We start from the raw sequence: 24947 nt of genomic DNA on the forward strand, positions 1-24947 counted from the left end.
GTCCGGGAGCTGTCCAGCTTGTCTTCTCTTGACGCTCCTGCCAAATGTCTTATGTTGATGTGACCAGAGACTCTGGAAGGCTCCACGGTCACCGGGGACATCCCTCTTTCCCTCTCAGGGTAGGATGGGGAACTGAGAGTTGGGACCAATTCATTCTCCCTTGGGGACCTAGGGAAAAGGGGAGGCATCTGGGGCCACGGAGAGAATTCAGAATTGGAGGCAGACACACTGGGCTTCTAATATTAAAGACAGAAATAATAATAGTAACAAAGGCTAGCATTTATTGAACACCTACTATGTTCCAGGCACTGCCCTAACCACTTGACACGTCTGAACCCTTCTTGTCCTCACAATTCTTCGAGGTAGGTTCTGTTGTTAACCTCATTTGACAGATGAGGAAACTGGGGCCCAGAGAAACGAGGTGACTTGCCCAAGGCCAGGCAGCCGGCTTGAGCCAGAGGCTGCACCGTTCGCTGGCTGGGTGTCCTTGGACAGGTCACAACCCCTTCTCTGGGGGGCCTTCCCCATCTGGCACCTGCAGGATCCCACCTCATGGTTTCTGTGACGACTAAGATGGTCTCCACACAGCGTCCTAGCACACAGTAGGTGCTTAATAAATGAACAGCCCTTCTTTCCTCTTCCCTTGGATGCGAGGAAACCTGGGAGGGGCGCGTGTCGGCATCGTCCTCGCTGTAGCGTCCCTTCCACGCCAGGACGAGCGAGCTGCCGGATCCCACGCCCCGACGCCTCCTCCACCTCCTTGATAACCCAGAGCCACGCAGCGCCCGGTCTCCTTCCCTTTAATGACCACGGCCATCACTGCGCACCGCTGGACCCCAAAGCTGCGCCGCTGGAGGGGGGGACGCCGCCCTGTCGAGTCCGCTCTGCGCTCGGTCGGGGGGCGGGAGGGTGGGCAGCGCAGCGCGGGGAGAGGCGGCGGCAGGGCGGGGGCTAGGAGGCCGGGGCCTCGTCGTCCGCGCGGTGGCCGGCGTAGAGCGCGGCCAGGGGCCGGAAGCGCGGGCCCCAGCTGCTGAGATAGGCGAAGTCCTGCTCGGAGCCCGACGAGCCGCTGTGCAGCGAGCTGAGCGAGGCGGCCGGCGAGTCCGCGCCCTCGAAGGCGTACGTCTGGAAGGCGTCGTAGGGCGGGACCGACAGGTCCCCGTCCGCCAGCGCCACCTTGCGGCTGATGAAGTCCCTGAACACCGAGAAGTCCGGCTCGGGGCTCGGCGGCCCCTGCGGGAGCGAGTGGCGCTCGGAGGGCAGCCGGGCCTGCGGGGGGCTGCCCGCGTCCCCCCCGCCGCCGCCGCCGCCGCCGCCTCCGCCGCCCGCGTCGCCGCCCTTGAGCTCGCCGAAGTCGTAGAGGCTGCGCAGCGCCGACATGTCGTAGGCCTCCGTGTCCTGCTCGCCGCCGCCCTCGTCGTTGTATTTGATGACGTTGTCCCGCATGTCCTCGTCTTCGTCTGGGCTCAGGTGGCTCTTGTGGTGGCGCCTGAGGGTGAGGATCAGCAGCACCAGCACTGTGGGATGCAGAGGGCGCAGAGTGAGGGTCTCAGGGCATTAGGGGACCCCCCCACCCCACCATTCAGAGGAGCAGGGGACTCCTCATCTTGCCAATTTCCTAGATTCCTGTTCAGAAATCACCTTTCTTAACAGCCAGACCTGAGCTGCCTGGAGAGATGGGGAGCTACCCCCTCAGGAGGTGGGCAAGTCGGGGCGAGATCAGCATTGGCGATGAGGTGGCCCACCAGTGTTAAGGGTTTGTGGGTGTTGAGGTCTGATCCAGCCTCTGAGGTCTCCTCAGACTTCCAGGCCAGGTTTAGTGCCTTCACTTCTGAGCTCCCCTGGGAAGGGGTGCCCCCATCTGTCCTGCTCTTCTTAAAGTGTGGCCTCTGGGCCAGCAGCAGCAGCAGCCCCCAGGGAACTTGTTAGAAATGCAACTCCTCAGGTCCATCCTAGGTCTGCCAGGTGGGGCCCAGCACTCTGTTTCTACAAGGTCTCTGGGTGAGGAAGAGGCAGCTTCTGTGCTGTCATAGAGCAGATTTGCTGCGTTCACGTCTGTCTCCCGGATGGGGAAATACACAGCCTAGATACTCTCAAGGACCTGAAAATGTTGCCCTCGCTTGGTGCCCCGTGTGCAGAAAACACGTGAAGCGTGCTGAGGGAAAGAATGAAGGAAAGAGTAATTGAATGGACACCTGGGTGAGCGAAAGGGTGAGGGGGTCAATGAATTGGCTCCCGTCTTGGCTTCCGGGACTCACATTCTCCCCCTCTCACCTCCCTGAAGGCTCATTCTCAATTGTCTGAGCAGTTTCTCCTTCTTCCCAGACCCCTTCACATGAGAAGTCCCAGGACTCCACCTCCCTCTCCTGACGCTCTCCTCCAGTCTCATGGCTTTAAATTCCATTTAGAAACTGACAACTCCTATATCTCAGGCTCCAGCCTGAAACGCTCCCTTGGCATCTAGATTGTGCATCCAATTTCCTGCTCAACATGTCCTCTAGGTTGACCAAGAGACTCACTCTCAAACTTACATGACCAAAGTGGAAATGATAATCTTTCCCCCTTCCCCAGCCTCAGTATCTCCCATCTTGGTAATGGCAACCCCCGACTTTTCAGCTACTCAGGGCTTTTAAAAGTCTCTTTTGTTCACTGATGAATCCAGCGCCTCACTGGATGGATACATAAATAAGTAAATGACGGTGGGCGGGTGAATGGATGCATGGATGGACAGACATATGCTGGGGACTGTGCCAGGGATTAGACTCTTCTTGCTGTTCCAGACAGTTCCAGCCAGGCCAGTGGCCGGGGCCGGCTGCTGGGGCCATTGGGCAGGCTACTGGCTTACCACCTAACAAGGTAGCTTGTGACAGGGAATGGCCCAGAGGAGGGCAGGAGGGGAGGAAGGTGTCAGGAGAGAAGTGGGAAAGATGGATGGGCAGCTTTCGGAGCTGGAGGGCGGATCTGCAGAGGGGGATGCCCGCGAGAGCAGATGGTGGGGATTGCGGGAGGCGGGCGACAGATGTGCCAGGCTTGATCAGCGATTCCGCCCGTCACCTTCAGAGCACTGATGTGCACTTTCTTCGTCTGTGGGCACTTAGGCAGACATTTGTTTGCACGGCCTCGGAAAATGAAACCGCTGTAAAGTGCACCCGCTGGAACCGGGCTCGGAGCCTCCGGCTGGGGCGGGGGTGGGCGGGGCCTGCGGAGAGGCGGAGCCCGGGCTGCGCAGGGCGGCGCGGGCCTTCAGAGGATGCGCAGCGCGGGCTGGGGGCCGCCGGCAGCTCCCGGGGAACCGAGCAAAGCTGCTGTCTGTCCTCTAGACACCCCGACACCCGGGTCAGCCCAGCTGCGGCAGGACTGGGGCATCAGTGGTCACCGGGGATGGGAGCCCGAGGGCCGCTTGAATCCCATTTAGCTCCTGAAACTTGACCTCATCTCAGGGACACTTTGAGGCTCAAGGGCTGCTGATGGGACTGGTACCAGACTGGTACCCCCTCCACAACGTCTTAAGATCCTGCCCCAGGGTCCCAAAGCTGGGCTCCCGGTTTAAATTCACAGCAGGAGGTGGAGTCAGAGGAGGGGCTCAGGTGAGAAGGTCGCCCACCCTCCCCCAGCCACTCAGCTGGGAGCCTCGGCCTCCTGGTCTTCACGGCTGGACCATGTGCCTGGCCGCCATGTGCCTGGCCCCGCAGTTGTGCCTCGTCTTTATGGAGAATTAAGGATTACAGACCCCGAGGAAGAGTTAAAAGACATGCCTGTTTTCTAAACGTGGGAGAACGCGGGCTGTGGGAGGTGGGCTGCGTGGACTCCATCCCAGGCGGGGACCACTCTGGGGCGTGTGGGGCTGCTCTGTACCCAGGGGACCTCCGCTGGGCGCTGCGAGCTCATCTTTGAGATCAGCCGGGGCACCTCTATGAAGGGGGAAACTGGCCCATAGGGCTACTTGGGAAGGAAACCCAGGGACCCAGGACGGGGCCAATCAGAGGGCGGGAGGCTCCCGGTGGACTCACCGACCAGGATGAGGACACAGACCAAGAGAGCGATGAGGGCGCCGGGGCTGAGGGAGGCAGCCATGACAAAGGCCGTGGTGTTGCAGGACTGGATGGCACCAGAGCTGTCGCAGCCACAGATGCGGATGGTGAGCGTGCCCGTGCTGCTCAGCGTGGGCGGCCCGCTGTCCACCACGAGGATGGGCAGGAAGAACACGTCCTGCTCCTGCCGGTTGAAGCCCACGTGCTGAGTGTGCACCGCGGCTGTGTTGTCTGCAGCGGAAGAAGAGGGCAGCGTGACTCGGGCTGGGGTCAACCCCCACCCTGCCACCTCCTGATTCACCTTGGGATTTGCCTCTCTGTGCTCCAACAGCTGCCACCCACGTGACTCATGGGTCTCTTCTCCATCTCCCCAGTTCTTCCCCTGCTGCCCAGAGATCCCGTCCTGAGCCACTCAGCCCACAGTGTTGTCCTTAGCTGTCCCCAGATTCTATTCCCAGCTGCCTCGGGATGCTGTTTTCAGCTCTTCTAAGATTTTGTTCCATGCTGTGCCAAGGTACTGTCCCCAGCTATTCCAAGATTCTGTCCCCGGCTGGGCCAAGGTCCTCACCCCAGCTATGTTTAAAAAAAAAAAAGTTTCTCCTCATTCTCTCAACAGCCTGCTTGTGTTCTGGGTCTCACTCCAGATGCCCCATATTCTCCGACCCTAGGAGTCCTGTGACCCTTCTGTCATGGTTTACTGGGCCCTGACAAGTCCAGGGTCATCAGAGAGAACTGGGAGTGCAGGCTGGCGTCTGCCTTTGGTTGAGGAACCTTTCTGTCCTTCACGCCAGTCAAGAGTCCTGGAACCAACTCAGGGCTCTCTCATGAAGAGGTTGAGCCCATAAGGCCGGGTGCACAGCCTCTGCGTCCTGACGAGGGGACCCTAGAGCACAGGCCTCTTTATGCAGATCTTTCCTTTCTAGGCCGGCAGCAGGAGAGGACCCTGTGTGATCTGGCACATATGGTGCTCACTGCATGACTTCAGCCTGTTGCTGGGGAAGCCAGGCGGGGCTTGGGGAGGCGCGGCTAGTCTTGGAGCAAAGGCTCGTGACAGGTAGCACCTACTTCCTCCACACCTGGCCTGTGTGGTTCCGTTGCCCTGAACCTCTTGGTTCTGCACATCATGGTGATCTGGATGGCTGGGAACCCAGCTGGCCACTGCCCCACCATTCATAGCCAACTTCACTAAAGAAGGTCCTCCGGCCTTTTCCCACCCTCCCAGTCATTGGGCTCCATCTTCAACCTGAGATTTTGGGCAGCCTGGCTCCCTCTCCAGCTTTGTGGCTCCTGATCATCCAGGTCAGCCTATCCTTGTATGGAGAAGAAAAGTGAGACCCCCCAAAGGGTCTATTTGGAAAGGAAACCTAGGACCTCAGGATGGGGACCAATCCCTTCCCCAGTAGCCCCTTCCTGGATGACCCCCCAGTTCAGTGCTCCAGACCTGACCTTCTTTATCATGAACATAATACAGGAAGGACTGGCTTGTAACCTTGGGAATATCCAGGAAGTGACCAGATGTCCAGATGAGATAAGTTTGTAGTAAGTTGAAGGCTGCCCATGAGGTGATGGGCACAGAAAGATCCATGATATTATTTTACAACTTTTACACACATTTGAGTATTTCCATGCACATATTAAAATAGTACTCAGAATGTATTGTTCACTAGCTTGGGAAATTTAGCTGGACCTTTGGACCCTGGTGTCCTCATTGTAAACTGAGAAAAAGGGCATCACACGTGAAGATTAAATGTCATAATTCACGCATAACCCTTAGAGCAGTCCCCAGCATTGAGGAATTCTCCATAAATGCTGGTCAACATTTTTCCCAGCTCGCCCGTTTTCCCCAGGCTGCGCCCTGCACCCTGCGCCCTGCCCTGCCCGGCCTCCCCGAGCTCCTCACAGAGTTCCCGCTGTCTGCCGCACCCTCTCCACCTTCTTGCCCAGGCAGATTGCTCATCCATCACACTCCAGCTAAATGTCACCTCCTTTCTGTGGCCTCTTTTCTCTGCTTCCTGGGAAGGAAGGATTTATGCCCCCTCCCTGCTCTGACAATGCAGATGCCATGCACCATTCTGTGGCAGCCTTGTCACCTTGTATTAAGCTGGCGAGTGCCCCCTCTCTGCTACCTGGCCAGCTGGGACCTGGCACTGAGCCAGTCTTGAGGAACGACACTTGAAGGAAGCATAGCTCTTGGGCTAACTGTGGTTGTGTGCCCGATCCTCAAGCTTTGGCTTGGACTCTGGCCCTTCTGTCAAGGGGTGAGCCACCCCAGCTGTGGAGACATCACCTTTGACTGGGGAAGAAGGAGCTCAAGGGCAAGTAGAGGAAAGAAGGAACAGAGAGGATTCTTTGCCCTGACTGGATGCTTTTTATGCATCAGGACAGTGTGGGGACTTTAAGTACATAGCAATGTTGAATCTCATGAGCAAGACCCAGGGCTTTATTTTCCTTTTATATGTGTGGAAATGGAAGTTCAAAGAGAAGTGACTCATTTGAATTAATCTAGTGAAATCATCCATCCACCCACCAGCATTAATCCATTCATTCATTGATCCATCCATCCCTCCACTAGTATATCCATCCATCCATCCATTCATCATTCATCCATTCGTCCATTCACCTGTCCATCTGTCCATCCATCCACCCACCTGTACATCCATCCATCCATCCATCCACCCACATGTACATCCATCCATCCATCCATCCACGCACCTGTACACCCATCCATTCATTCATCAATCCATCCATCCCTCCACTAGTATATCCATCCATTCATTCATCATTCATCCATTCATCCATTCACCTGTCCATCTGTCCATTCATCCCTCCACCTGTACATCCATCCATCCATCCATTCCTCCACCTGTACATCCATCCATCCATTCACCCATTCCTCCATCTGTCCATCCATCCATTCATCCTTCCACCTGTACATCCATCCATCCATCTATCCATTCATCCATCCACCTGTACATCCATCCATCCATCCTTCCACCTGTACATCCATCCATCTATCCATTCATCCATCCACCTGTACATCCATCCATCCATCCATTCGCCCATTCCTCCATCTGTCCATCCATCCATTCATCCATCCACCTGTACATCCATCTATCCATCCTTTCACCTGTACATCCATCTATCCATCCAGCCACCTGTCCATCCAGCCACCTGTACACCCATCCATCCACCCATCCATCCTTCATTCTCCATCCTCACCCATCCATCATCCATCATCCCTCCATCTTCTACCTACCCATCCATCTACCTGTCTTCCATCCTTCCTTCCCTCTTCCCTTCCTCCTTCCCTTCCTCCCTCTCTTCCAACAGATCTTAATTAACCACTATGGCCAGGCGTCATGCTACTCACTGTGGGAAAACAACACGGAGCTAAATGACCTGCAGTCTTGGATTGGAGCTCTCACTCTAATGGGAGAGATGAATGCTAATCAAACAAACGCACACTTTGGTCTACAGTTACAAACATGGCGAGTGCTGTGGGGGACAAGGGCAGGAAGAGCACATGCCAGAGGACTCGACCAGCCTGGGAGGTCGGGCTGAGCCTCTGAAAGAAGGAACACTGTTCCTGAGTCCTGAGCAACGAGTTCAGGGAAAGGGAAGAGCCCAGGCACAGTCAGGAGGGTGGAAGAAACATAAAATGCCCAAGGAACAGTCCTTTGTGGCTGCAGAGGTGGGGGTGACTGCTAGAGTGAGCCCAGCGGAGGCTGAGGGGAGGCAGGAGCACATCACAGACAGTTTGGAGGCTGACTTTGGTAAGGAATTTGGATATATTTTTAAAAACAAGAGGCCATTGATTGGAGGATTTTAAGCAAATAAGTGACCTAATGACATCGTCCATTCATTCAACAGCAAATATGCATTGAACACACTCCTATGTCAAGACTCTCTTAGCCTCAGGGGAACCCAGCAATTACTAAACAGACATGGTTCCCTTCTGGGCAAGGAAGCTTATAATCTTATGTTCCAGAATGGGCGTGGAAGAGCAGTCAGGAAGGCTGCGTGTTTTGGGTGAGATAATTGCGGTAGTGGAGGAACTGGGTAGACAGATTTGAGAAATGAGTGTCTGGCTCTGGCTCAGTCTCAATTGCCAAGCAGGAACAGAGATGTTCATCTCTCAGGTTGCTGTCTTTGGCCATGCAAACATATGTTCAGAGAGCTCTGGTCCCACTACTCCTCTACCCCGCAGAAGGGATTCCCCCCACGTCATCCCTGAACTCATCAAGCTACCCTCCTGTGCAGCAGCTGGTTTCTGCTGGGGAAGCCCCTGGCCACCCCAGACCCTACCCAACCCTTCTAGGTGGGATCTGCGCCCGGCCCTGCATCCATCCATCTGGCCTGACATACATCAGTGTCAATCCCTGGCTGCAAAAGCAATATTTATAAATCACGTTTCCAAACTGGCTACAAATTTGTACAGAGAAACAGATGGGTTGGGGTAGCCGTTTGTCACCTAGGATATTTATGCAGGGAGGAGGAGGGGCTTGCTTGGCACGTGGCAGAGAGGGCCTCAGGGACTGGAGGGAGAGACCTTGGTGGCTGCTCCGACCTCAGCCTGCTGTCCCTGGGACTTACTCCAGGTGGTCACACAGGGAGAAAGCTCTGGAAGTCACAAGTCAAACAGCAGCCAGGACACAACCCCAGGCCCCTGGTGTCGGAAAGAAGTGTGAACCTGGGGACAGGGTACCTGCGTCTCTTGGGCCAGCCTAGAATACACTGGAGAGCGGCGTAGGCTGCGCTGTACGTGGTGAGAACACTGAAATACTCCCAGAAAGGTTTAAAGGCCTGGTGCTCTGAGTCCCTGCAGCCCTTCCTGCTGCCCCAGATCTTTAACACCATCAAGCCACTAAGGGGTTAGTGCCCGGCACAGAGGGGCTCTGGGGCCTTGCCCGGGTTGGGGTTAGGGTTTTTCTGGTTATCTGAGCTGCTAGGCTGGGTGTTAAATATTCCTACTATGGTTCCTGGGAATACAGAGGGGCCTGGCCTCAGAGGCCACCAAGGTCTCTCCCTTTATGGGCTGGGGTGTAAAGGCCTTGGGGTCAACGGTAGACCTGTTCCAGGGCGAGACACAACAAATGTGAGCTGTCCCCCAGCGCCTCTCTGAGTCCCTCTCCTCAGGGTCCTGCCTCTCGCCCACTCTGGCGCAGCAGGTCCCCTTCCATCCCAACCCTGCTCCCACCTCAGGGCCTCTGCAGACTGCTGCTTCCACCAGGGTGGTTCTCATTCATTATCAGCCCCTGTTTACAGATGATGAACTGTGGTTCAGAGAGGGCCAGACACTTGCCAGGGCTGCACAGGGATCGGGGACCCAGGGCCCTCACTCCCCCTGCACTGGCGCCTGCCTCCCCCTGGGTCCGTCCCTTAGGGTTGAACAACTTCCAGAGGTGTCCTGGGATGGAGGCTCACTGAGGCCTCCGCTCAGGTGGGAGGACCGTGGACTTCGGGCTGTGAGCTGGGGCAGAAACACCTGTGTCTGAGGCAGCTGTGGCCTTGAGCCCTGCTCACCACTGGCTCCCTGGAGGGCACCGGCAGACTTTAAGTCTCTCTTAGAGTCTCAGTTTTACCACCTGAAAAATAGGAGAGGGGCTGGAAAGCCACCCTCCAGGGGATGCCGATGGCGTGGGGACGCCGAGGGCCATGGGGATGCTGAGGGCGTGGGGCAGGCGATGCACTTCTGTGCCACCGTCTGAGGACGGCCTGTGTGACCCCTTCCACCTTCGCTTATGGCAGGAGGTCCTCACTCTGTCCTTGCCATGTGCCCCCTCTGGATCTTTCCACTGACCTCTCTCCACCCTTGGATGCCCCCTCCCTCTGCCAACCCCTCTGCTCCTTCTTGATGGCTTGGCCAGTGGGTTTGGGAACAGCCCCGCTGGGCCCGGTCTTTCTGTGACCTTAGACCCAACGTGGGTCCCCTGGGTGTCCCAGTCCCTCTAACTATAAGAAGGGAAGAGGGTGGGGAGGCCAGGCCTGCCCTCGGTGCACCCTGGGGTTGGGTGGCTCACAGGCCACTCACCTTGGATGTCCAGCAGAGAGAAGTGGGGGTTGCTGGGAGCCTCGGGCACCAGGCGGAAGTAGAAGCGGTGCCCGCCCTGGGGCTCGTCTCTGTCCACCACACTGATGGTCTGGATGAGCTGGAGGGCAGGGGGGGCAGGGGCCAGTGACGGGGCTGAGGCCACCCTGGGCCAGGCTGGAGGGTGTCCTGGCCTTTCCTGGCAGCAGCCCCGTCCCCAGCCCCTCAGGGGTACCTGGCCTGGCTTGGCGTCCTCGCACACGGCTGCCTCGTAGGGCGTGGCCAGCTCTGGGGGGTTGTCATTCACATCCAGGATTCGGATCCTCAGGGACGCCCGGGAGAGCTGAGCATGATTGTCTGTAACGAGAGCACAGGAGGAAGGCAGGGGCGTCCCGCGTGAGGGCTGGGGGACAACAGCAGGACAAGGTCTGCCACCAGGACCAGGGTCAATGGAGTCGCACAGAGCGCTGGGTTGACCACGCGCATTAGAGGACCAGGACCGGGGACACCTGGACTCATGATCCCCGTCTCCACCCCACCGCCATGAGCATCATCATGGCTGCAAACAAACTGCCATCCTCACCACCATTCCTGACACCATCCCTGCCTTGGACTCTGTCCTCACTGCCCTTCCCCGCGTGAGTCGGCGCTCCGCCCACTCATAGCCCCGCCCACCCAGCGCCCCGCCCAATCATAGCCCCGCCCACCCAGCGCTCCGCCCACCCCCGCACCGCCCACCAGCGCACTGCCCGCCCAGCGCACCGCCGCCATCCCCACTCTGTTACCGTCGCCATTGCCGTCCCCACCACGGCCATCAGCTGGGATGGGCACCCTCAGCACTGGCCCTGCTCTCGTCACCCCCCATCAGAAGAACACGACCACCTTTCTCACCACTCCACCAGCAGCGTCCCCTGTGGCCACCCGACATCACGTCCCCATCCTCACCCACACCGTCTCCGCAGTGACCACCACCGTGACGAGCCACACTGTTACTCCCTTACCCTTGCCACAATCGCCAGCGTCACCACCACGTCACCCCCGACCCAGCAACACCATCGTGGCCACTCCTGCCTCCGACCCACCACCCAGAGCACTGGGATGCACCGGGAGCGTCCACAGCCATCACTTCAGCTGTCGGTGCAGAAACCCTACGTTTGTGTCTCCACGTTGCACAGAGGAGACGAGAACACGGGACGTTAAAGGACGGGTCAGCTGCGGGCCGAACTCTCAGGCCTCTGATCCTGAAAGGCCACACCGGGCTAAGGAGGCGGATTCTGCCAGCAGAGTCAGCTGGGATGTGCACGAGGTCAAGGCCCCAGTCTTATCTACCTCTGGGTCCTGTCGCAGGACCCAGCATGGTTCAGCAGAGCAGGTTGAACAAAAGAATAAACCCTGGAAGGACAGAGACCGAAGGAGGCTGGATTCCAGGGGTGACTGAGACCCTGACCCAGGGTTTGATCTTGGGCAAGGCTCTGTCCTCTTTGATATCAGTTTCCACACATGGGAAATGAACAGGGTACAGTGATGAAGAACAGGGACTTGAGCCTGGTGGTTCTGATCCCAACCCTGCCACTTAGTAGCTGTGTGATCTGAGACAAGTCACTTGACTTCTCTGTGCCTTAGCTTCTCACCTGCAAAACAGGTCTCATAGCAACAGGTTGGCTAGGAGAGAGATTGCCTGAATGTTTGTTAAACACATAAAACTGTAACAAAGAACAATCACAAAGCAAGTGCTACATAAGTATTTGTTAAATAAACAAATAAACATCCTCAAAGTGACTCCAGGTGGGAGTGCTTCACCCGCTGGTGAATTCTCATGCTGTTCATTCTCATGCTGTCCCTTTCTGGCCTGCCCCTGCCCTGGGCCTCTGAGTGCCCGCTGTACCTCATCCTCAGCTGTTCAACCCTGTGACTGTCACTTACCTGTTCCACCTGCCACTGACCTCGGGGGCATGGGGAAATGGCACCCCACTTCCCAGCGGCAGCTTGGATGACAGGGTCTCAGGCTGGGCGGGTCGGGAGCTATTTTGATGGCAGCCTTTGGAACCCTCAGCAGCCAGGCGCCCCTGAGCTCTGGGTAAGGGGACTGGTTGGCTGCTGCCTCCTCTGAACCCGGGGCTGCTGGATACCGCTGCAGCTGCTCCTGTGTTGATAAAGGAGAGACGGAGGCGGGCAGGGGCCTCCTGGGGGCCGGGGAGGGGCGTCCCTCTTTAGCTCAGAAATTCCCCGACCCCTCTTTGGAGCTCCCCTCCGCCTGGGGCACCTTATCTCCTCGGCTCACCCAGATCTGCCGTGGCTCCAGCGATTAGAGGGCCCCTCCAGGGCTGAGAGGTGGCAGTCGTGACGGGGAGGCCGGGCCAGAGTTATTTTTGAGAGCGTGTGTTGCCAGAGAACCCCCACAGACAGATGGGGTGCCTCCTGGAGGCTGGGGAGAGGAGGGCGAGGCCCACAGCCAGGAACCCAGGCTGCGGCCCAGTTGGGGTGGGGGTGGGAGCTGCGGGGCCTGAGTGGCCTTCCTGGGCATCCCCCTGCAGTGGGTGCGGCAGCGGGCGGGGAGCTTGGGTCCTATGGGCCACGCAGAAGGGAGACGGCCAGGCAGCCGAGTGCTCAGAAGGCCCCTGGTCCAGGAGACCCCAGGATCGACAGCTGCTGCGGGTTGTGCCAGGGCCTCTCCTGCCACCTTTTTTAAAATATTTTTTAGCTGACCATGGACACTATGCCTTTATTTATTTGTTTTTCTGTGGTGCTGAGGATGGAACCCAGGGCCTCACTCCGGCCAGGCAAGCGAGCCACCACCCCAGCCGCTCCAATGACCTTTTAAAAAATGCCACAGGTCACCTCTTGGGAAAGCCCCGGCCGTGTTGGCATGAATGATGGCCTCAGATCCACAGGGTGGACCCTGAGGGAGCTGGGCCTCGAGCTTGTCCTGGGGAACTGGGCTGGCCCAACCCGGGGCTTTCAGCCACCCCTGAGCCCCTGACATGGGGGCAGCGGTCCTCGGGTGGCTGTCCATAAGAAGCACCTGAGGAGCCTTTCACACATGCCAGCAGGGTGCTCGGCCACCGGTGTGGTTTCAATAGTTCCCCAGGGGAATCTAACGTGCGTCAAGGATGGCCAACAAGTGACCGAGGGTGACCGGCAGGTCACCTCTGACTGGCTTCTCCCAACCCCCCGATTACAGTTAGTATTTGATAATAATTTCTGGGTTTATCATCTTATAAATTTGTGTTGTTAACAAAGAATCCATCAGTTGCCCACCCTTGACCACCGTGCAGGATTTTCCAATTTATAGCACCTTGTGGGTGACCTTGAGTGAGTATCAAACACCCCCGAAGGGGGATTGTTAAACCCATTTTGTTGATGAGGACACTGAGGCCCAGTGAGGGGTGGGAATTTTCCCCAAATCAGGTGAGTCTGCCTTAGGCCCAAGGTCAGGTCGTGAGTCTCCCGATTCTAAGTGTTTGGTCCAGATTTAATGGACCCGGCTCTCCTTCTGCCTGAGTTTTGTCCATTCGATGGCAGCTACAGCTCAGACCCAGCAGCTGACCTCACCCAATGCCCAGCGGCAGGTGCCCTCCAGGGACTTGGTCCCCCACAGCCTCCCCCCTTGGCATTTCAGTTCATCTGACTGACATGCAAATTAGTTTAATTATTTCTTCTTCTAAAATAAATTATATTTTGCAGTAGCTGCAATATGTTGTGTCAGGCAAAATTACATTCAATATTTTTAAACTAATTGATGCAGCCTCGAGGAAGGCTGATTGACAGCCCGGAGCCGAGCAGGCCTGCAGCCTTAACCGATTCCTAAATTAAAATTAAACGTGCTCTGGCCCGGTGCGTCCTCCGTGAGCTGGCGCACCACGAATCTGGGGAGGTGGCAGGTGGAGCCTGGAGGCCCAAGGGGACCAAGGAGGTTAGGCAGCTGTGTGGGTACCTCAGAGGAGACCAAGCTCAGGGCCGGAGCCCGGCTGGGCCACGTGGTGGGTCTCTTTCCTCCCTGGGCACAGAGTTCAGCAGATACAGCTTGGAGTGGGCCATTTGGAACTGAGGCTTGTGGTTTGTGCTGACAACTGTGGATTAAGAGCCTCCTTGGTACCAAGGACACAGCATGAGCAAGAACAACACAGCCTCTTGGTCTAGTGGCTGAGACAGATGCTACTTCTAGCTATGACAAGAGCTGAGAGAAAAGGGTTGGGGGCTCTGAGAGTAGCAGGCAGGAAGTCCTGCCCTGATGGGGTGAGAGGTGCTGTCCTGGAGTAAGAGAGATTTCGACGCGATCTGGCTGGGAAGGAACCAGGCAAAGGTGATGGGAAAGGGAAGATGTTCTATGGAGTAGGATCGGCATGTGCCAAGACCCTGGGGGGCGATGGGAGGCTGCAGATCTCTTTCGAGGACGCTTGTGTTCCTGGCCGTCACTCACTTGGCATCTGGACCAAACTGAGTGTGCGGGTGTTGGACGACAGTGGGAAGGAAGAGGGGACCAGGAGGAATGTGCTCCTTCCCCGATGGGCAGTAGCCAACATGGTCCAGGGGCTGTTCTGCCCCATTTTGTCCTGTCAGCTCCATGGAGGGAGGGGCTAATAGCATTGCTGTCTTAAGGAGGAGGGAATGGGCAGAACTGTGAAGCGACTCTCTTGCAGGAAACAAGTGACACCTGGGAATTGAACACGGCTCGGGTCCAAAGGGTGGGGGGCTCTGGACCACCAGAGGGTACTGCCATTCTTAACGTCTTCAGCTGCCAGAACTTTCTGGCCTTCAAGACCCCAAACAAATGTCCTGCCTCCTCCAGGAAGCTCTCCTTGACTCCCTCAGCCCGGTTGGGCATGCCCCCAAGGCCCATGGATTGCCCTGCTGTTGGCTCCCTCACCTCATCCCTCTCCCTTCCCCAGGACCTTTCCCAGGGCCTTTCCCCTCACCACCCCACGCACAGCACGTCCCTGCCTCACATCACTCCAGAGCGGTCCCCTAGCATCCTCTGTGTCCCTCCGTAACTTGCTTCTCCTCATCCTTCTCTCTGTCAGAACATTTATCCCCTATTGTTTCCTGCTGTATGCACGGCATACAGTAGGTGCTTAATAAAGATGCCCTGAGTAAGTGCACTGCCTGAGTGTCCCTGTCTGTGCCCCATGCTCCAAGAGGGATTCTGGGGAGGGGACTGGAGAGAGCAAGGCCTTCCCGATGGACAGCTTCCCTGGGGGCTGCACCCCTCGGGGACCCTCCATCTGAGAAGCAGGGGATGGCCGTGGCCTCTGGCTCCTCTCTCGGGACCAGAGTCTTCTCATCCAAACAAGCGGAGGTGGACGCAGTGGTCCTCCTTGGCTATCACAGAGAAAGAGATGCCCAGAGAGAAGAAGGGGGGGGTGGGGGCAGGCAGCAGGGGGAGAGGCAGGAGGTGGGGGAGGGGAGCCCAGGGACCTTCTCCCCCCCCCCCTTCCCCAGTGAATTAAATCCTCTCTGAACGCCAGGCTCTGATTGGAGCTGGCCAGCTGGGCAGGAAGATTGATCATCCCAATTACCCACCGCCAAGGCGGGCGGGGGGGGGGCTGGGTGACAGGAGGGGGTGCTCCAGGGAGGGGACCTCCTGGCACTCCTTGCCCTGTCCGCACATGCCTCCATGGGAAGAGGAGGCTCAGGAGCCCTTCTCTGCGTCTCCAGGGTCCTCCTGTTTGGCTTTCCCGTGGAGGGGGGAGGCCTGGTCCTGACCTTGTTGGGACGAGGAGGAGTTCTGGGTGAAGCAGGGGCCCTGAAATCATGGCATCCTCAGAATTTGGGGGGGAGGGGAGGAGAAAGGCAGCACAGGACCCTGGGTGTCCCCTAGTCCAGAGCCCAGGCTGACGGATGCTCCTCTGGGGATGGGGTTCATCACCTCTCAGAACAGCCTCGCCCAGCCTCCCTGACTCCCCTCAGTGTCCAGGCCCTGTCTGGGCACCCAGCACGGGGCGATGCCCGAGTCCCTGCAGCCTCCTGTCTCTTCCAACAGCGCTCCCCCGGAGCCCGCGGGAACGATGGGGACCTTGCACCTGACCTTGGACTCTTCAGCTCAAAGACCTGCCCTGGCTCCCTGTCACCTCCGGGAGATGTGGGATTCATCAGGGGACGCCTGAGGCCCTTCCTGCGAGGGCCAGTGAGTAGCCTCAGCCCCCCCTAGCCCACCTGGCCGGCTCTTCTCCAGCCCAGCCTCCAGACAGACCTGTCCTTCTGTTCTCAGAATGGGCAGGGGCTGCCACGCCTCCAAGCTTTGGCCTGCAGTGCCCAGAGCTCCTCCTTGGCCCCTGAGCCTCCCTTCCTGCTGCCCCTTTGGGTGGGCCAGGTGTGGGCTGCTCCCCAGGGATGCCACAGCCCCCTTCCTTGGACTCTGCCTTAGCTGACAGCTGGCCTGTCTCTCCTGCCCTCCTGTGAGCCCCAGGGCCGTGGCCACGCATGTTTATCACCAGATCCCAGTGCCCAGCCCAGGCTGGTGGCGTGGATGACAAGAGGCCCTCAGAAAACACTGGCTGAAGGGGGACATGGGGACATGCTGAGGGAGACAGAGCGGGCTCCCACCTGCTCCTCCCTCTGTGGCCCCCCAAGGGCCACTGGATCGGAGTCAGAAAGCCTCATGGGCAGCGGACCTTTCCTGGGTGGGTCCCCGTCTCTCCAGCTGAGGGGTGTGGCGGGGCTGGGGTCCACCATCTGACACGCCTTCTCCCCTCAAATGAACCCAGGGGCCTTCACCCTGAGCCACATCCCCAGCCCTTTTTATATTTTTGATTTTGAGACAGGGCCTCGCTAACTTGCTGAGGCTGGCTTTGAACTTGCCGTCCTCCTGCCTCAGCCTCCCAAGACACGGGGATTACAGGCCTGTGCCTGGCCTCTGATGCCTTTCCTGACTATTAGTTCCACCTGCTGGGTGCTGGGCACCATGCTAGGCCCTTGACATCAACTCCCTGGGGGTGGGGGTTATGTTTCATATAAAACACAGCCCAGTGTCTGGGATAAGCATTAAATCAGCAGAAGCTGCTGTTATCGAGTGGTTATTCCTACAGTGACCCAATGAAGTGGCACTGCCGCCAACACGGAGCAGAGGAGAGATTCAGTGAGGAGGGGCGCCGTGCCACCCGCGCCAGGCTGCTCTGTTCTCCCAACTGGCCGCACAAGCCCATTCATTCGTCCCCTCTGTAAATATTCATTCCCTCTCCCACGGCCCTGGCGGGTACCGAAAGTTACAGATAGAGATGAGACCCGTCCTCGGGAAGTACAGAGGAGACCCTGGGAAGGTTCAGTTTGCTGGGGAAGAGGGGAGTCACTAAATATGCAGATAAATGCATCTGTAAATTGCAGTGCGCTTGGTGGCAGGAAGGGAAATGCCCAGTGTTGTGAGATGTGACTTGGCTGGGGTGACCCAGACGGGGGAGCTCCTAGGAGGCTGGTTCAGGTTAACACTTTGCTGTCCTGGTCAGCTAGCCGGAGTCCTTCCAGACTGCTGGATGTGGTCCCTGGGCCTGCCCTGCCCTGTGCGTCTTTCCAAGTCCCCCACTCTGCCAAGCCTCTTTGAAGACGGCCCCTTTACAACTGCCCTTTCCACCGAAGGATTCAGACACAAATTGTACTTTAAATTCAATATCGGTCATTAATATTTCATGATTACAAAACGTTAAAGATAATGTCAGTGGAAGGAGGTCTGCATGGGCAGAATGGATGACTCAGAAGTTCGGGAGCGGGGGGCCAGCATACTAAGTGGGCTGGGAGGCTTTGAGGTAATCTGGGATGACAGGCGGCGGCTCCCGGCCCAGGGCGACATTCTCTGAGGTGCGCACCAAGCTCCTTGGTTGTGTATAAATATTTCCCCTCTGATTCTTGTCACCTTGTGTTTGTTACGCCTGGGAGCAGGTAGGGCTGCTGTGACCCCACTGCCACAATCCCTGTTTCTGAGAACAACAAACGGACACTTCTACAGGAGGACACAGGGCCAGGCGGCATTGCAGCTGGGGCTCGGACTGGCTCCTGGGGGCGGGAGACCTAGGGTCAGGCCTGGCCCTGCATGGACTTGCCCTGTTTTTCGGGGGCTATTGCTGTTCCTCCCTGGGCTTCTGTCTCCTCATCTGTAAAATGGGGACACTAATTTTGTACTCATCTCCTGGAGGTGGCAAGAAGGTAGAGTGGGTTTGTCACTTGCCACAGCTCTTGATTAGTGCCAGCACCAAGGAAATACCAGGGGAAGGGGGTCTGGCAGAGAGGCGGCTCTGGAGTCAGGCTAGGGCTGGGAATCTGGACACATCACTAAAAGTGCCCAGAGTCCATGCTCAAGTCATGTGCGGAGTCCAGGCCATCAGACAGCCATTAGGTGAGCATTTATTAGGTCCCAAGCAGGAGGCCAAGCCTTTGTTTCCTCCTCCTGTTCAGCCCTCCCCACTCTCTGTGGGTTGAACCACTCATTTCCCCATTGGTCAGCACCTGGGGGAGGGCTGGGCAGGGCCAGTGGGTGGTGGTTCAGAGGCAGGGGCTGGGGTTGGTGGTAGGATGCGGTGAGACTCTGAGAGCAGAGTGCCAGGAAACCGTCCAGGTCCCAGCTCTGCCACGGCGGTCCTTGGCCCAATCTCCTAATTCTCTGAGCCTCAATTTTTTTCAACAGTAAAATGGGCGCTGGTCATGCTACTGATCAGGATTCAACAAAAGTACTTGCGAGAAAGAGGGGAGCCCAGAACGCGCAGGAAGCGGAGCCTGTCAAGTGGGTGTGCAGGAGTGGGTGGGCCCTGCTCCCGCCACTTCATCTGTCAAGTGGCGGCACCACCGACCTGCCCTTTCTGAAAGAGACCCACTGGGTAGGAGCGCCATGCTTGACCCAAGAAGGGCCTTGCCGGTGGTGGCCCGTCAGGCAGGTGACAGGCTGGTGGGCCTGTGCGGTGGGCAGGGAGAGGAGGGGTCTTCCCCCCAGCCAGGCTGTCATCCCGGCTCTGAGCCTCAGGGCTCCCAGGGAGCGGGTTCAGGGAGGAGGGGAGGGCCCGGCCCCCCCAGTCCAGCCACTTCCTCTCCAGCCACCTTTGTCGTCTCTCTTCCAAGGGGAGGAGGAGTGGATTCAAAGGCTCTGGAGCAGCAGGCTGAGGTCGGAGCCCGCTTTGTATTTTCTTTTAAACCGCAGTTGAAAGAGAGGAAGGAACTTCAGCTCAGGGACTTCCTCGGCCCTGGAAGGGGCTGGTGGGGCTGGAAGCCGGAGGCGCCGGCAGTCGGGAGGGGCAGCTGGGCCCGGCAGAGTAGAGCTGCCACCTGCAACCCGCGGGGCAACGTGACGGCCCCTGGCGGCTCTGTGGGCCTGGGGCGCACGCGCATGCGCACTGGAGAGCAGGTGGAGGCGGAGGACTGGCGGCACTCTCTGTGCCCTCTCCTGGTGCCCCACGAGTCCCAGCGCCCTGTGCTCCTCACCTCCACAGCCTCACTTTTCTGGACCCCATAACTCAGGCCCCCAGCTGCGCCCAATTCTCTCTCACACATACACATTTATGTGCACACACACACACAGTTCCAGAAACTTCTCAGTGTGCCAAGCTGTCTGCAGTGTGGGAAAGGAGGCCAGCACCTGAGTCACCCTTGACCCTCCCCATCTCTCACCTGCAGGTCAGGTGGATCTCCAGCCTGCATCTGCCACTGCCCCAGGCGAGGCCACCAGAGTTCCTCCTCTGCTCAAGTCCCTCCTGTGACTCCTGTCTCACGGGGAGCAGAGTCTAAAGACTCCACAACGGCCAACTACTGTGACCCTAACTACTGTGACCCTCGCCAGCCATGCCAGCCCCCTGGCTGCTCCCCTAGCACAGGGCTGGCCAGCGGCGGCTGCCACCTCAGGGCCTTTGCACTGGGCTGCTCTTCTAGAAGCAGCTCGTGGCCCTCACTTTACTGAGGTCTTTGCAGAAATGTCTTCCAACCTGGTGGCCTCACCCTGGGAGAAACTCCGCCCCTTTTCCTTCCACGCCCCTGCCCTGCTCTTCTCCCTTGTTCTTTCTTAGCACTTCACTTCATCTGACGTCATGCACACCCCTTCTCTCAGCCTGCTGATGGCCTTGCTGTCTCCCATGAGGACAGGCACTTTTCTGTCTTGCCAAGGCTGTGTTCCCAGGCCCTGCACCAGGGCTTGGCAAGTAATTGCTCAATAGAAGAGAAAAAAGCTGGTCTCAAAACCAGCCCTATCCCCTTGACTTGGGACCTTCATTTCCGCGGACCAGCTTTTGCCACCACCTCTGCTCAGCTGGGGTCTTTGCCCAGTTTCTTACCTTTTGCCCTGCCCTCAACACTGGCTCCGCCCTATAGATTTTGACTGACAGCTCAATCTTGGCCCCGCCCCAGCCATTGGCCCCGCCCCTCAGCCTCTGCCCGCCCTGTGTGTGCCTGGTGGTGTCACCCAGCTCACCGGCTTCCATGGCCAGCACTGTGATGTTGTGCCAGCCTGCTGTCTCGCGGTCCAGCCCCTTGCCGGTCACGATGGCACCTGTGTCCTCATCAATATCGAAGATCTGGTCCAAATCCGAGGCGCGGTCGATGGCGTACCTGGGGAAGGCAGGCGGGGCTGATTGAAGGTGCCCCAGGCCCGTGGAGCCCGGCGCACGGACCCCTCCCTCCGCCTGCCCCAGATACGGAGGGCAGAGACCCTGTCAGGGAGGGAGCCCTGGGTCGGCCTCGCGGGTGGCCTGGGCCAGCTGTCCCTCAGTCTTTCCGAGCCTCCGCCAGGGCAGGGCTGATGGTGACTTGCACCCCACGGTCGCTGCCTCTGAGAACAGGCAGCGAGCCTGGCACGGTCCCAGGTCCCAGCCTCGCCTTTCCACAATAGGTGGCCCCGGGCTTGATGGCGAAGGGCTGGGGAAGGCACTCGGGGCAGTGGGGACAGCGGCGGGTGAAATGGCCCAGGGAAGGGTCAAGGGTGCAGAGTCACCGATGGGAAGCGGGAGGGCTGGGCGCGGGGACCCTCGGGCGCCGAATTCGAGGGCTTGGCGTGTCCCGCGGGGCTGGGGGAGAGCTGTGAGTGGGAGCGGGGGCAGTTGTGGCTTCTCCGGGGTCGGGTGGCGGGCGGCCGCGGGGAGGGCCGGGCAGGTCCAGGGCTCCTCCCGCCTGCGCAGCTCCGCGCTAATCTGCGGCTTTTCAGTTGCCGCGTGAAAAAGCCCTTTGTTCCGCCTTCTTCCCGGGCCTTTGTGCCGCGGCTCCCGGCCTGAAAGGCCCGTGTCCAACACATGTCTCGGGCGGCGGCGGCCCAGAAAGGCCCCGCCAGCGCCGGCCCCGCTTCCCGGCGCTGATAACGTGGCGGGGTGCACAGCCGGGCCGGCCTCAGACAAAGACCTCCAGAGCCAGGCGCAGGCCCATTGTGCAGCCCGAACAAAGCAGCCCTCCCCCAGGCGGAGGGCCCTTCCCCCAAAGCCCAGAGAGGGCCACCGAGTCCCAGGGAGGAGAGGCCACCAGAAGCACTGGCTGCTGGGAGCCCAAAGCCTGAGATGCCCCTTCAATGGGCTCTTGGCTGCGCAGCCCCAAATCTCTGGGCCTCAGTTTCTCCACCTGATGGAGACGGTGACCCCGTGGGGCTGCAGGGGTCAGAGAGCAGTCAGCTGGGATCGCTCATCTGCGTCTGTGACTTTGACAAGACTCCTTCTGCTTCTGGAAAGAACTCAGGTGTGGGTCAAGGAGGAGCCGGCCTTGGTGGCAGTCCTTACTTATTCTTTTCATATTTACTCGTTGGGAGTGAAGGCACAGGGCAAACTGTAAAGGGCTGTGCACATGCACACAGTGGGCCCAAGAAGCCTGTCTCCCGAATCCCTGCTGTAACACTCCTTCCTGTCCCTACGCTGCTGAGCCCACCATCTTCCTGCCCCTGGCGGGCCTGCGTCCCACTGAGCTGGAAGATTCAGACACAATATGGTGATGCCTCCCCTTCAGCACTCTTGGCTTGCAGCTGGCCTTCTCCCCAGCCACCCCCCCACTCCAGGTGCCTTCTCTGTACTGCTCTGTGCTAGGCACGGGGACAAAGAGGCAAGGGAGACAGATGAGGATCCTGCCAGGTGTCCTGTGAGACCGATGTGATCTCCCCACTTTGCAGATGAAGACACTGAGGCTCAGAGAGAAAACCTGTCAAACCTAGGGATACAGAGGCGGCTGTGCAGGTGGACTGACTGGCTGAAGTGGGGAAGAGGGATTAACTGCAGCCGTCGCCCTGCCTGCCAAGCCCTGGGTCCTGGGCCCAGGAGTACCTGCTCAAGGTGGGCTGGGGCTTTATCTAATTTACACAAAGTCGCCCTCTGGGCCGGCCGTGCCCCATGCCCAGGGCTGCACAGTGATTCTGTTGCAGAATTGGACCTACATTAGGGACTCTTTGCCCCCTGCCTCCAGTCGCCTGGCCCTGTCAGATGTTTGGGTCTCAAGGAGGAAGGAGGTGGCTCTGAGCATGGCCTGGCTGGAGGGAACTCGGAGGCCTGCTCTTGATTCTGTGGGTGGAGGGAGGCTGCAGGCCAGGGCGGGGCTGGGGAGCGGCTCAGCTGGCAGGAGGGTGCCCGCTGCAGTCCCTCTGCTCAGACCCCTCCCCCTCCCTTCTCCACCCCCACCGCCAGTGTTTCTCTTGTGATTCTTCCTGGAGAGGAAAGGCTGAGCCGGACCCAAGTGGAGACAGCTGCCCCAGGCCAAGGGGCAGGTGCCCATTGACCGTTGTGGAGACTTGGGCTAAGGTCAGTGCGGCTGGCTGGCTGGACCCAGGTGTCTCTGTTCCAGAGACCCCGAGAGTGAGGGGGAGGGCAGGGTGGGAGGTCTCCGAATGTGACAAGGACTGTGGCCTGGCAGGTGTGGGGGTGCAGGGGGCTGGTGCACCTCACGTGCAGGTACACGCACGAGTTGCACGTCTGGTCTGTGTGGGTGGAAAGTGTGTGTGTGTGACATGAGTGTGTGTGTGTGTGTGTGTGTGCGCGTCTGTGTGTGGAATGGCAAAGGCTCAAGAGGGAGCCGCTCCACCCTGGGTCTGCAGCCAGGTCCATGCGTCCCCAGATAAGTCACTTCCGCCTTGAGCCTTAACAGAGACGTTGATCCTGCCTCTCAAGCTGCTGGGAGGACAGACAACCCACAGGACGTCCAGCTGAGTTCCAGGAAAATTACCCCACGATGGAAGCAATTGTCGTTCTAATTATGATTCAGAAAGATCTGGCAGGGTGTGCGCAGGAGTCCCCCACCCAGCGTGCATCTGTGTCTGGGTGGGTGGCGCCGAGTCCAGGAGGTGGCTGTGGGTGCAGAGGATCTGCTTAGATCCCACCCTCCTGCTTCTCGTTTACTCAGCCAGGAACTGGTGCAGCTGGGGGTGGGAGGGACAGCGTGAGAATATGGTACGCAGAGCCTCGTGTGTGCATGCACACGCATGCAGACACATGTGTGTTAGCCCAAGTGTGCAAGGGAGGCCTGGGAAGGTGTATGGACCTGTGGCCCCTCTGCCTAGTCTGGAACTAGTTGTGTGGCTTTGGGCAAGACACTTAATCTCTCTGTTCCTCAGTTTCCTTTTCTTAAAAATGGAACTAAGACTTTCCTCACAGGCTGGCTGTGAGGTTTAGACACAATAAAGCATGTGTAATGTGAAACATGGATCAGTTCTTGCTTTTTATTTTTAGGGCTTCACCTGCATGGGCCCCTCAGATCCTCCTAGGTGGCCTCACCACTCCCATTTTACAGATGAGGAAACTGAGGCTCAGAGAAGCCAGATCCTTTTGCTCTAGGTCATGAAGGGCTAGTTAATAGCACAGACTGGTGTCCCGCGCTGTGCGCACTGTGCACACAGCAGGCTGAACGGCGCAGCCCCCCCACCCCCAGAGGCGGAAATCTGCTCAGACACCAAGTGCTGCCTGTGGCACCCATCAAGAGTGCCTCTCTGCTCAGTCCCCTCTGTCCTTGACTCAGCACCCCTCCCCATGCCTGGAAAGCTGGGTGTGGTGGGCACTGCTTGCAGAACGAGGGAGGACAGCATGTCCAGGGCACCAAGAATGTGGGAGGTGCTAACCACTGACTCCTGCCTCCACCTGGAGCACGGAGCCCAGAACTCGGTGCACAGGAGGCCCCTGGGGTGAGCCCAAGACAACCGCGATGCCCGTTTCAGAGGTGGGCAGACTGAAGCTCCATGCCGCAGTGATTGAGCCCAGGTCTCCCCCAATTCCCAAGCCCCTCCCCGCTGCACTGCCGGCTGGAACGGTGCTCCCTGTCTCTGGCCCCAAGTAGACATTCCTGGTCTTGGTTTGGTTTGGTCTGGAATTGGGATTGAGCAGGGGCACCCTGGCTGAGCCACATCCCCAGCCCTCTTTGTCTCTGAGACAGGTCTCACTAAGTGACTGACTGAGCGCTGGTCTTGCACTTGCGATCCTCCCACCTCAACCTCCCAAGCCGTGGGGATTCCAGGTGTGCGCCACCACCACGCCTGGCTGGGTCCCGGGTTTTGATGTTCAAAGGGGACGTATGGTGGGGCAGGGACTGGTGGGAATGGGGCTGGGCTCCTGGACGGCCAGTCTGTCTACACAGCTGCATGATCCCTAGATCTGAGCACTTCCCCTCCCTCTAGAACCTTCTAAGGCTTCCCACGCCTGTAGGATAAAGTCTCACGTCTTCACCTGACATTCAGGGTCCTTCACAGCCTGTCCCTGGGTGTCCCTCTGTCCTCACCTCCCCCCACACCTGCCGTGAGTTCGCTAGCTGACCTCCTGCTCCTCCAGAGCCCACAACAAACCCCACCCCGGCTCCGTCCTGCTGCGGCCACTGGCCACCGCCCCTCATCCTAGGCCCACACGGAGCACCCTCTCCCTGGTCCAAACCACATCCTCTGGGTCCTGTGCTCCCTCCTGCCTGATGCCAGAGTCCCTGCTCCTCAGTCAGCCCCTCAAGCCCCCGCCCCAGCCCAGGCCCACTGGAACCCGGAC

General features: G+C 58.5%; 1 protein-coding gene across 1 annotated transcript in view; it reads right to left on the reverse strand.

Moving 5' to 3' along the window:
- Positions 1–917: 917 nt before the first annotated feature.
- CDH22 (cadherin 22) overlaps positions 918–24947 on the reverse strand; it is a gene marked incomplete at its 5' end in the record, with an annotated part of 63445 nt that continues 39415 nt past the window's right edge. The window contains 5 exons of the mRNA XM_081292737.1: positions 918–1517; positions 4011–4262; positions 10063–10180; positions 10295–10416; positions 20438–20574. Coding sequence (XP_081148863.1) covers positions 952–1517; positions 4011–4262; positions 10063–10180; positions 10295–10416; positions 20438–20574 — 1195 coding nt within the window. The 3' untranslated portion in view covers positions 918–951. The remainder of the gene's footprint in view (positions 1518–4010; positions 4263–10062; positions 10181–10294; positions 10417–20437; positions 20575–24947) is intronic.

This window comes from Spermophilus citellus, assembly GCF_964194105.1.
Source record: "Spermophilus citellus genome assembly, chromosome: 4".
NCBI lineage: Eukaryota > Metazoa > Chordata > Mammalia > Rodentia > Sciuridae > Spermophilus > Spermophilus citellus.